The 12,882-nt window shown below is 36.8% G+C and overlaps 2 protein-coding genes across 5 annotated transcripts in view; one reads left to right on the forward strand and one right to left on the reverse strand.

Moving 5' to 3' along the window:
- The window catches only part of SLC36A4 (solute carrier family 36 member 4), a 324,739-nt gene that overhangs the window by 130,325 nt on the left and 181,532 nt on the right, over nt 1-12,882 (forward strand). For all 4 annotated transcript variants that reach the window (XM_053656921.1, XM_053656919.1, XM_053656920.1 and 1 more), the window contains exons 4-5: nt 7,221-7,356; nt 7,500-7,663. The gene's annotated coding sequence lies outside the window, so the exon portion shown is untranslated. The remainder of the gene's footprint in view (nt 1-7,220; nt 7,357-7,499; nt 7,664-12,882) is intronic.
- The window catches only part of DEUP1 (deuterosome assembly protein 1), an 80,314-nt gene that overhangs the window by 21,060 nt on the left and 46,372 nt on the right, over nt 1-12,882 (reverse strand). Inside the window, exons 9-11 of the mRNA XM_053656917.1 lie at nt 11,022-11,127; nt 5,354-5,551; nt 3,465-3,551 (exon numbers count right to left, since the gene is read on the reverse strand). Coding sequence (XP_053512892.1) covers nt 3,465-3,551; nt 5,354-5,551; nt 11,022-11,127 — 391 coding nt within the window. The remainder of the gene's footprint in view (nt 1-3,464; nt 3,552-5,353; nt 5,552-11,021; nt 11,128-12,882) is intronic.

Consider the following 12,882-nt stretch of genomic DNA (forward strand, 5'->3'; position numbering starts at 1 on the left):
AACATAGCTGCATAATCCATGGATACAGACTACAGTATGGTGATGGCCTGAGGGAAGGGAAATGGCGGCTGGGAGGTGGGCAAAGGAGAAAATGGAGACATTAATAATAGTGTCAACAATAAAAATAAAAAGAAAGATATAATAGAGACCATAAATCAAGAACAAAATATTATCCTAAACAGTAAACACTCAAACAATTTCATCTAAAATCATGAATTAGATTTGTCAGTAATCACTATTATTTAATATTTGCTTGGGCAATGTTATTATTTAATATTCTCTTGCAATGTGACAAAAATAACTGATATGAACAACAGAAAAGAGATAAAGCTTTTTGTTGATAACTGTATATCTCAAAAAACTTAAGAATCTCAAGTAAAATGCCTACTAAAACTAAAGGATAATTTGGCTTTTTTTCTACATTAGCAATAAATTCTTACATATGGAAAAAAGAAAACATTCCATTTACAAAAATGACAAAAATTTTTAAAAACTTGGAATAAATTAAAAAGGCACAGAATATATACAAAGAAAATAGCAAGATCTCATTGAAGAGCACAAAATAAGAAATGAAGAAATGGAAAGCCATGTCATATTTTTGGATGGGAAGACATGCTAGCATAAAAATAACAGTTCTTTCAAAATTAATATATAAACTTAATCCCAAATAGAATCCAACAGGAAATTACCAGGAGAAACTAGGTAAATTGAACTTGACACTGATATAAAAATTTAAATTGGATTCCTGTTTTCTATCACATGCAACATTACAATTCAAGTGGATTAAAGATGAAAAATGTAGAAATGTTAGAAAAAACATTAAACATTATATTATTGTGTAGGCATTGGAAAACCTTGTTATTCAAGGAAGGAAATCCCGAAGCTATAGACAAAAAGATATACATGTTTGACAAATACAAGTTTAAAACTCTTTATATGGCAAAAGAATTTATAAATAAAATTACAAACAATAAGTTTAGAAAAGTGCTAGTATAAATTGAGAAGAAAAAAACAGCCCAAGAGAGGAATGAGCAAAGAATACAACTAATTCATAGTACATTGCTAAATAAATATTAAAAAGTGTACACAGTGTAGTCAGGGAAATGCATATTTAAAGCACTATTGAGAAATCACCATATACCCATCAGACTGACAAAAATTTAAAAGAGCTATAACATATACTGCTGGTAAGAATGAAAGAGAAAGATAGAGCTATAATTTGAAAACAAATGTTTTAAAATTAAAACATAGATATCCTTTGAATCGGCAGTTCCATTATTATGGTTACATGTGTAAGGATGTTTTTTGACAGTATTGTTTATTTGTGCAAACACCTCGAAACAAAATTGAATTAATTATGAGTAAATTAATTCTGAAAATAGTTGAATACATTTTGATACATTCACATCATGGGATATTACTAAGCCATTATACAAAAGAACATAGACCTAAACCAGCTGACTTCTAAGGATTTGCAAAGGATTTTGTTGAGTGAACAAAAATAGGACACAGAAAATCGTGTTTGTATAATGTGATCCATTTTCTCAAAAGAGTTAAAACCCCTAGTTTTATATGACCACATGCATATGTATGTTTGTATAGTCACACACATATGAATTCATAAAAATGAAAAATTACAAATTGATACATACTGCATAATTAACGTGTTATCTGGTAGATGTGGTATGAGGTGGCAAAGAGAAAAAGAAGAAAGGAGAAAGGGAGAAGCAGAAAAGACCACTAAAATCACAAGTATGTAAGTTATGATTTTACTTTATTAAAATTATATATATTACATAAGAATGTATCTTTTCCTAAGAAATTCAAAGAAACTCAGAAGATATTTTTCTACTGACTTGTAGAGATATTTATGATATGTAGTCAAAAGGCAGTTCATGTACAGCGTACATTCATTTCTGTAAAGGAACATTCAACTCATACCCTGCATATGTGTGTGTGAGCAAAGAAAGTATTATAGAATGCTACAGTGGGTATCTCAGGAATCCAAACTAGGACTGGGGATAGAAACAGGGATAATTAGCTTTTTCTTTACACATCTTTATTTGTTTTATTTCTTGAAAAAACAAACCAGTGAGAAAGCTAAATGCCTACAGAGTGAAGCCAGAGTGAAGCAAGCTCAGTGGGAGGTGGGAAGATGCAGAATACACCTAAAAATATTTTAAAGAATAACACAAAACCATTTTATGAAAGAAAAAAAAAAGACACTCATGAGGGCAGGATCCAATTTAACTCTTTGTGTTTCCAGTGCTCAGAAATGAAAGTCCTAGGTGTCAGGAAGATTTTAAGTAACAGATGGGAAAACCGCATATACTTTACTTTTTATCCTCCCAGAGTACTCTGATCACAGGGCCCATGACCAGGCCCAGAGAAGAGGCCAAAATGCTTCCAGAGTGCCTCTACTCCTTGGTGCTAGAACATGGACTATTATGAGAACAAAGACATACTATTACAGAAATGCAGGGAGGAGGGGAGGGAGGGTAGAGGTAGAAGAGGGAATAGGGGGATAAATGGTGATGGGAAAAATAAAATTAAATAAAAAAGAAATACAGTATTATGGCTTAAGAAGGGACCATGGGAAATGCCTACCCCAACTTCCTCATTTCATGGCTGAGGAAATTGAAGCCAGGTTAAGCAATGACCATACTCATCTCTTACCCTCTCCATTCCTTGAATAGTAGAAAAATTACTTTACTTCAGAATTTTCTTTCAGAGCAAATAAATTGTAAACAAATAACAAAGCTATTTCATTAGTTCAATAAATAAATGTTATCCTGTTTACATATAAAAACCAGCCCTCAACTGTTATATTAAACAGTTCAGATGAAAGGCACAGAACCAGTTTAAGTTGCCTTGTGTAAACCTGAAGGGTCACTGCTTAAAGCCACAAGATAAGTTCTCACTCCATTTACTCACCCTTTCTTTTCAACCAACATTCATGGAACATTTATTATACCCCCTGATTCAAACATCTATTAAACACTTATCAAAAGATGTTTGCTGGGGACACAAATATCTATTAATGTTGCAGCACCTCACTGCCACAGGAGTTCACCATTCAGTGGGGAAGCGTGAAGCTGTGAAACAAGTCAGACCAAAATACAAACAAAGTGTGGCTAGAACGATTCATTCTGACTGGAGTTTCTTCAAGGGGAAGGTGGACACTTGAGTCAGGCCATGCAGGATGTAGGAATTCAGAGGCAATGGCAAGAGCAAAAGCAAGGAAGTAGCATGTTTGAGGAAATGATCGGAATTGAGCCCTACCCAAGAAAAGAGCAAGGTCGGAAACTGAAATTCAAGTGTTTAGCCTGAAGATAAAAGTAAATTCAATCCATGTGCAAGACATTTTGCCACACCATAGGAAGTGCTCAGTAAATAATGGCTGGCTAAATCCTGACCAACGAAGTAATCTCTGTGCAATTTACTGAATAACTACAGCATATTACCATGTACCGTCCAGGGTCTAAATCTCCCATCATTCCTTTTAGGTGTGCATTTTCAGCTCTGACAGTTTTATATCTTATATCTGAGACCTGAAAGGAGATTAGTAGGTAAAAGTAAATGTAAAATTCATGATAAAAGCTCATAATTATTTTATAATTAATTTAATTTTGTTAGTATAAATATTTTCTAAGGGTAGTGAAAGAAAATACTTCTTGGGCATGATTATCACAAATCAGGTATTCTCATTAAGTTCTATTTTTGGTAGGCCTTACTTTACCCTCCTTTTCTGATCAGTGCTAAGATAAAAATAGTCAACTGAAATAATGATTCATTTACATTTTTCTTCCCAATTCCCGAGTTCCTTTTCTCATTTCTATTTTCTAGCGTATTCAAATTATCACCAGAAAAATCACAACTTTAAAAGGACATTTGAATAACAGTATCCATTAAATTTCTTTATTACCTGATTAGTTTTGACAATATGCAAATAGGACTTTCATGTTTAATTTTGTTCTTCCTGATATTTCTGCCAAATTTCCTTTTTTGGTGACTATTTCATTTTTGTCTCCTAATTTATTTTCCCCTGATTTCTTCTACTTGACAGTACTTAGAGAACATGGCATCTACCCTTTAATTTATCTAGGGCTCATTTTTACATAAAACACTTTCCTCAAAAACACTGGCTTTCGTAAATTACAAAATATATTCATTCTCCTTGACAAAAACCTAAAAATACATAAGAATGTGATGGTGAAAATAAAAATTCAATTCAACTACCCAGATCATTGTTACCATGTAAAATAACCTTTCCTATACAGGTACACCCAATGCCACTGTCCCATCGATGCTGTTTATCTGGATATTGTACAAATTAATCAGTTTAAGGCTTATAACTGGACAAAGGCTGAATCTTTTCTTGTTTTTATAGTACATAGATTTAAATGGCCATGTTATTTCTGAAATGACCCTTAAATGCCTTTAAAGTTATTGAACAGTGCTTTCAGATCCTCTAGATTTGGGGTAAAAAAGCAGATAAATCCTATGTTTTGAATAGCAGGTCAGCAGTTTGATGGTGAATAGGGATTGAGGGCATTTCAAAATAAATAGGATGGAAGGGAGAGAGTGAGGAAGGAAGAGGAGGACTCAAGATTTACTTGCAGTATTTTATCAGTAGAATGTTATAACTTTTTCCCCCATGAGCCATGCTGTGCATTGAGTCAATGTTTAGTAAATATGAACTAATTTTCATATTTCAATGTCCATTTTTTAAACCCAAAACTAAACATATAAAATGAGGGTGGGAAGTATCCAGGCAAGACTGGAATAGAGGCTTTTCAGAAAGATAAAAATGGCCCTGGCTCTGATATAGCTCAGTGGATTGAGTGCGGGCCTGTGAACCAAACAACCGTGGTTCGATTCCCAGTCAGGGCACATGCCTGGGTTGCAGGCCAGTTCCCAGCAAGGGAAGCACAAGAGGCAACCATACATTGATATTTATCTTCCTCTCTCCTTCCCTTACCCTCTAAAGATAGCTAAATAAAATCTTTTAAAAAATGTTCATGGGAGGAAACTATAGAAAACAAGTCCAGGAAGAAATCTTTGACTACGGCATATTGTGGGAGACGAGCCAAATGTATGGGTCACAAGAAAATTTTCAGATGAGGGTTAATGAAATTATCTTGCACTGTCACTTATTTCCCTGGTCCTCCTTTGGATGACACTTTGCATGATCTGACAAAGGTTTAATGTGACTCCACAAAACATTTCCGTGATGCTAGTCTCAGAGACAATGCTGAGAAACGCAACGCGTGTATTAGTCAGTACCGAAGGCTACCGTCTCCACTGAGCAAGAGAGTGACCTGGGCAGGTACAGTCCCGCCTACTTCCATACCTGATGTTTTGCTAACATTTTTTCTTTTATTTCTAACTCCATTTTTAACTGTCTCTCCAAAAGGGCAGCTCTCCTCATGATTGTTGCTATAGTGATCTCCTTCTGATGAAGCTCCTCCGTGAGGTCAGAGATTTCATTCCTCATTCTTTCCTGCGCAGAGCTGTGGTCCTCGTCCTCCTCACAGAGATGGCTTCGTATCTGCAGCAGATATTTTCCAGAACATATTAACAAACCCTTTTATTTATGAAGCAGCTTAAAGCTTTTATTGGCCACGTTCAACCTTCTTATCCTATCTTAAAACTCAGGCAGGCCCCATCTACCCTCCTTTTGTGATTAATGCTAAATTAAAAACAGATACAATAATGATTCATTTACTCTTTTTTCTGTTGCAAAGATTTTATTTTAAATGTTTATTTTTATTCTTAACACTAATACACATGTCCCCAGTTTCCTCCCAATTTGTCTACCTCCACCCAGGCCCCACCCTCCTCTCCCTCTGGCGCAATTCATTTACTCTTTCCCCTCCAATTTCAAATTTTCATTTCTCACTTCTATAGTACGGTCTACTGTACATAAATCATCACCTACTACTGGTACTACTTTAATTACTTTGACAGAAAGGTGAAAAAACATTGTAACGGGGTGCAGAGTGTATCCCCCACCACTCTTGATAGGGGGAAGTGGATGATACATTGCATAACAGTGGCAGGTCAATAGCCACGTCTTCCTGAAGGAAAGAGGGCTGCTGCCCAGGGCAAATTGTGTATGTGACTGAAAACGTTCAGGGCCTGGTGACATAGAGGTTGGGGGAGCTCATATAGCACATACAGTACTCATATAGCACCTACACAACACGCAGGGGGCAGATGCCCTCCTGGATGTCCATGTGCCACTGGGAACTTTTGCCCTGACTAAAAATGGCAGCTACAAAAGGTAAAAGACATGGGGGAACTGGCAGAAATGGTGGACACTAACACATCACAGGAGGGGCCAGATATGAGGTCACGTGAGGTCATGAAGTTCTAGGTTGAGCACTTAAATGAGGGTGGGCTGAAAGAGGAAAAAATAAAAATTTCACTGGGGTCTGGAGTAAGAGAGAGAAGCCACGTGGTCTGGAATAAGAGACAGGAGGTCTAAAAGCAAGAAATCTAGCAAGTCGCCAGAGCTGGCAGTGCGATGGGGGACCTGCCCACCCACCCAGATTCGAGTCTGCCTGGAGAAGACAGCAGCAGGAGCTGCGGGAGCCCTGCCTAGTAACCAGGATTCGTGAGAGATGCTGGGACATGAACCGTGAGCGGGAAGGCTGATCTGCAGACTTCTGCTTTTCTGAAAGATGGTACCTCTGACTGGCAATTTCTAAAACTGGCCTGGTTTAGCAAAGTGAGGCAGGACTCTGTGTTTTGGGATGTTTTTAAAGGGGGGAGAACTTAATGGCAGAAATCTGCCATTATTCCAAATCTTATAACCCTTGTAAACAACCCATTTCCTTTTTCACCAAACTCTTACATTAGGAGTCATGCTTCTTGGCAGCAGGCAATTGAACCCCACAGCTGTTCAAGAACAGCAATGGCAGGGTTCTGTAACAGTATTATCAAAGATTTTCCTCCAGCTTTACTGATGTATGTGTATAATTGGTATACAAAAGAAACCCTGCACATAATTCATGCACACAGTTTTGTGAGTTTAGACCTACACTTGTGCTACTATCACCACAATCAAGATGATAATCATATCCATTACCTCAAAAAGCTTCCCTGTATCCCTTTATTGTTTAATGTATGTGTGTGTGTGTTGGTGGTTATAACATCTAATACGAGATCTACCCTCTTAAATGTTTAAGTGCACATCCCCTCTCTGTTAATTATAGGCACTGCACTGTGCAGAAGATCCTGGAACTTACTCATGTTGTTGAACCTGATTCTGTACCCACTGAATAAGAAGCACCTTGGAGTGGTGTGGTAGGAGAGTGCTGAACCCGCAACCCAGAGCGAGACTTTCTTAGGGTGAGTGACTTGCTCAAACTCATAAACCGACTAACCGGCAGGGCTAGGACTAGATCCTAGAACTCTCAGCTTTAAATTCAGTGCTTTTTTCCCTTTGACTAAACTGTGCTCTACTTTTTGTGCCTAAATGCTATGTTTTTCAGAATCACGTTATAATAAATTTCAAACTTCATGTGTCCATGAAAACATGTAACCTCCTCTTCGTAGCCTGTGGAGTCTCATCTCCCTAACCTTAGCCCAGCCTTCTGTGTGAGGGACCTCTGGAGCACCTGGGACCCCCCCCTGGCCCTCATCTTCCCAAATCCAGGTAAGTAGCCAATTCTGTCTCTTCTGTTTCAATCTCTCTTAACTCTTACTCCTACTCTCTATTCCTACTACCACTATCTTAGTCCAGCTTCTTAGCAAAAATAATTTACTGTCTCTAATTTTTGAGGTCTGGAGGTAAAGTACACAATCATGGATCTAAAAAAAAGTCATAGTTCATTGGGGAAAACAGGAAGTTAACAGTTATAAGACGGTGTAGCAATCAATGTCAGCTTTATCCAGTGGAGGGGGTACTTAACCCAGCCTGGGATGTCAGGATAGGATTCCCAGAGGAGCAGACATCAGACCAAATATTGAGGAATAAATGGAAGCTGTGTGGAAAACAGAGGGGAGAAGGGCTCCTAGGAAAACAGGGCAGCCGAAGCACAGGGGTGAATGCACACTCAGTGAACCAAAAGGAGTTCGGAGTGGCTGGGACCTACCTAGCATGTTGTGAGAAATGGGGCCAGAGAATTACTTAGAAGCCATCCACAAGAGGCATGTATGAATGTACCCAGGCCACTTACTTTTAAAGTAGATTTGTTTCTTCAGGATATATCTCTGAAAGAACAAGGGTATCCGCTCTCTTTCTTTTTTGAACATAGCCAGATTATTATACCACTATAGTGTCTTCAAAGTATTAACTTTAATTCCTCACTATTATCAAATATGCAAGAAGTATTCAAATTTAAAATTGTATCAGAATGAAATTTTTAAAGTTCATTTGAATTGAGATCTAAATATGAGCCACACACTGCAACTAGGTTGTATCTTTTCAAAGTGTCTTTTTTTGTATGTGATTGTGTGTGTTCTAAGGAGTCTACATGCATCATCTCATTTAATCCCCATACATCTCTCCACTTTGCAGGTGAGAAATCTGAGTTCCCATAACTGCTCATAGTCACATTCCTGGTGGCAGGCAGTCTGATTCCAGGACCTTACACACTGCGCTGTATAACCTCTGAGAGCAGAGCCCTAGAAGATGGTTCACATGTTGGGATCACCTGACATGGAAATTTCAGACATCCAGCAGGCAAACTCGACCTCAGGCATTATACTACCTCATCTGACTATATTCTTACTACTAACACTTTCATAATTTCAGGGTTGTACATGACGTTACAAATCACATGGTCTAACCCCATCATTTAACAGAAAAAATAAAGACTCACAGAGCAGGGAACTGATTGAGTCTAAGTTATGCATCTGCTACTAGCAAAAGAGGAGACTAGGAAAGTGAAGTACAATATCCTCACCCTGAGGACAATGTTACTAGTCTCCTTTCACCTCCAATCTTCTTCCAGATTTTTTTCTTATAATTTGATGAAAATATTGGGTTGTCCTCTAGTTGGTTCCAGTTTGAATTTTGCTGTTTGCATCCCTGAGGTATAGTTTACATATTTTCTGAAAATGAAACTTACCAAATGCTAGAAGATGAATATGCTATTGTGAAGATGGAGTAAACTCTTTGTGTTATTTTCACAACATTTAGTTATTAAAGCAGTGTGCCATATGCTGCAAAACTTCCTTCTAAATGAGATTAATTTGCCTAGCTGCAAATGACTTTTGGCTTTATTAAAAATGTCAATTTTATAACAAAGAAATGACTAAAAATAGTTCTATGTTGAAAAAAGAAGATATATAATACATGGCTCTTGTTGCTTTTATTACAAGAGAATGAAAATGCTCTCCACAAAGAAGTCCTGGAAGCTATCGCTGTTAACGCACAATTCATTTGTTACCTTTTCTTGCACAGCAGTGCATTATCTAGAGGTCTCCAAGAGCCTATAAAGAGATTTGTGCCTTGTATTGTCTCCTTTCATGTCGAAACTGTGCAAAATCAGTATATTCCTGGTATTACTCAAAGTTTTATTATTCTTTCTAAGTCTATGAGGTTAAGAACAGTATAACTATACTCTAGGTGGTCTTAATCAACATTTTATCATAACACATTCACTAGGGACACCGTAAAGAACAGTGTTTTAAAGTTATATTTTTAACTATCAGTAAAATTAGTTTTATGGGATTATGTGAAAAATATAAGAAAAATGGTCATTAACTTACATCACCTTTTCTACACTTAATAGTTGCCTGACAGTGAACACTTTGGGAGTCAGGATTTATCTTTTACATAATCATATTTCCTGCAGAAATAAGCAGAATAGCCAATAGTTCCACTAGATGCTTAATAAATGTTTGTTGAATTTCTATAAACAATAATTGAAGTTATGACCCCATATAATTATGGGGGACCTTAGCCTTAATAATAATTTATTCTCTAAATATTTGCTTTCACTTATTGTATGTCGGGCACTGCACCAGGCACTAGATGGTAATTCAAAGCCACACCCTCCTAAACATAAATTTTTCCTGCTTTTAACAATTGTTTAGATTATATGACACTGAGTATTCTGTGTGACCAAACCTGAAGGACCAGAGAAGGGTGTAGTAGACTGATAAACTCATGGAAAATAATACTGGATTTCCTAGAGAGAGAAGAGAATATACTTTTTGTCGGAGTTGAGAACCACAGTGACCAGGTCTTATTCTTCCCTGTATTTCTAGCTCCTGGGAGAGCACTTGGCACATGTTAGGTGCTCGGTGACAAAATGTGAGTGTGACCCATAACAACAGCAGTCAATGTTGTAGGAGCTCCCTCTGAAGTGGGTAGGCCCTACTCTAAGGACTCCACATGCACACTTTATGGATTTTAACGTAGGAGAAGAATATGAGCTTTGGAGCCAGATTGCTTAGATTTAAATCCAGCTTCTGCCAGATTAAATTGACAATACTGGAAAAAATTACCTAAATTTCTTATGCCTTCATTTCCTCAAATAATTAAAAGAGGATAACATTAGTACCTACCTTATAAGATGGTTGTGAGGAATACACGAATTAAGACTTGTTAAGGTTTTAGAACAGCTCCTTGGCACATGGTAAGTGCTATTTAAGTAGCAGCTATTTACTTCTCATTAAACCCTCATCACAACTTTATGAGGCAGGTACTAATTATCCCATCCCCATCCTGGAAACAGGGACCCCGAGCAACTTGCATACGCAACTTCCCCAAGCTTATGAGCATAACATATGGCTGTGTCCAAGTCTGTGCTCTCTCTCATGCTTCTTGCTCTAAGCTACCTTTCATGGAGCCACGGCCCTCCAAGTTTCACATGCTCTCCCCATAGCAGAGCGATATCCTAAAGCCTGTGGTTTTTATAGCATCACACAGAAGAATGTCAATTTTAGCAGCTTGGAGAAAATATAGAAGGAAAAAAGAAGGGAGTGAGAGGAAGATGCTTTCCCCCTTTGTATTTAAAGACTTCAGATCTGCCTGGAAGAATGGAGAGCATTATTTTCCATACCTTATTCAATTCTTTTTCATGATTTGGTTGATCTGGGGTCACTGAAAGCAGCCCTTGCTTTTTCCTTTCTGGTTCTTTAATATAAGGCGAATAAGGGGATTCAAATCTACAAATTCAAATGAGTAAAAATCAAGCTTAATTTGATAAATTGTTAGGATTATATTGTTAATTTTGGCCATTGTAGAGAACAGAGATAGATTATTAGTGTGTTGGAAACATTTCTAGGTACAGAAACTGCAAGTTATAATACATTCAAATCCCTTAACTAATTACCTGTTTAACCGAGTGTAAATGACTTTAGAAAAAAAACCCAGGTAGTAATTAATGTGGAATTTAATTTTACATTAAAAATTGGCAGCATACTAGGTTTGCATATGAAGATAAGATTTTTGTATAAGAAGAGAAGACTGTCTCCTACAATAAAATGGCTTGGGAACGCATTCAAAAAAGGAAACAGACCTGAGTTGCTTCCGCATCATGGAAAGAAAGTACGTCAGGAGAAGTCTAAGGAGAAACCATTCCGTAAAAGTGTTCCAAACATGCCTGGCTCTGAGAGTCTACCCGAGAGAGCTCAACTGTATCTATTTTTTGGCTGTTCAACTTATAAAATGGAATGGCAACCACATATAGATACTAAAGAGGAGAAACAGAGAACTAATATAAAAAGTATAGTTTCCATAGGAAGCATGGAGAAGTATAAGCAGGTAATGTTTACACCAGGGAAGTTGGTAAAATAAAAATTAAAACAGAAAAAAGAATATAACTAGGCAAAGAAAGCAGAATGCTTCCTATTGCCTGACTAATAGGTAGAGTCCAGAGTTTTGAAGCAGGTGCCCACTTATGAGTAGGTACAATTTTAGATTTGAAGAACTTTTTAAAAGGTTACACAAATAAAAACCTTAAATCATATAAACAAACACCCCTTCCCATCTGAGTTATAATAGAAAAATAACTAATGAAGAGACTATAAATAAGGGGATCTAGCCCTGGCTGGTGTGGCTCAGTGGATTGAGCATGGGCCTGTGAAGCAAAGGATCACTGGTTCAATTCCCAGTCAGGGCACATGCCTGGGTTGCAGGCCAGGTCCCCAGTAGGGGACACATGAGTGGCAACCACACACTGATGTTTCTCTCCCTCTCTTCTTCCCTTCCCCTCTCTGTAAAAATAAATTAAAAAAATATTTTTAAAAATTAAAAATAAGATCTTAAAAAAGGTACGAATATTAATATTAATATTAATATTTGTTAACAAATATATTTGTTATCAAATATATGTTAAGTATAGAAAACAGAGTATATAAGAATATATACTGCTACAATGTCCTCTAAGGAAAACATTGTCAGCATTTTTGTGTATATTGTCTTTCTTCCCTATGAGTGTTTATAAATGCATACACATTCCTCATACAATCAGAATGTACTTTACATATTATTTTTCAGTCTTTTTTTTGTTTTCCACTCAGTAACACATTGTAAGCATTTTACCCATTATTCTCCTAAAACATTATTTCAAGACCAACCTTGAAATGTTCTTACTCGCTATGATTTGGAAGAGGTGAAAATGAAATTTCTTTTTTTTCAATTTTTCCTAAGCAATTTTATGGACCAGAATGCCGAACTGAATGGTTAAGAACCTCACGATGATCTTGTAAATTTAAGTTAGTGAACAGAACAAATATCAAACTTCAATGTGGACAAGTTCATAGAAGAGAACAATAGTTATGCTAATGTAAGAGGGTAATATAAAACATCAGGAAACTATCATTTGTCATGTAGGAAAGGAGTGTTGGAATTATTTTAAATAACTCAGAACATATCATCCCAAGGAGCTGCTACAACTGAAAAAAAAAGGAAAGAAAAAG

The sequence above is a fragment of the Artibeus jamaicensis genome, unplaced genomic scaffold (genome assembly GCF_021234435.1).
Source record: "Artibeus jamaicensis isolate MK-2021 breed Jamaican fruit bat unplaced genomic scaffold, CSHL_Jam_final scaffold_3128, whole genome shotgun sequence".
NCBI classification, from domain to species: Eukaryota; Metazoa; Chordata; class Mammalia; order Chiroptera; family Phyllostomidae; genus Artibeus; species Artibeus jamaicensis.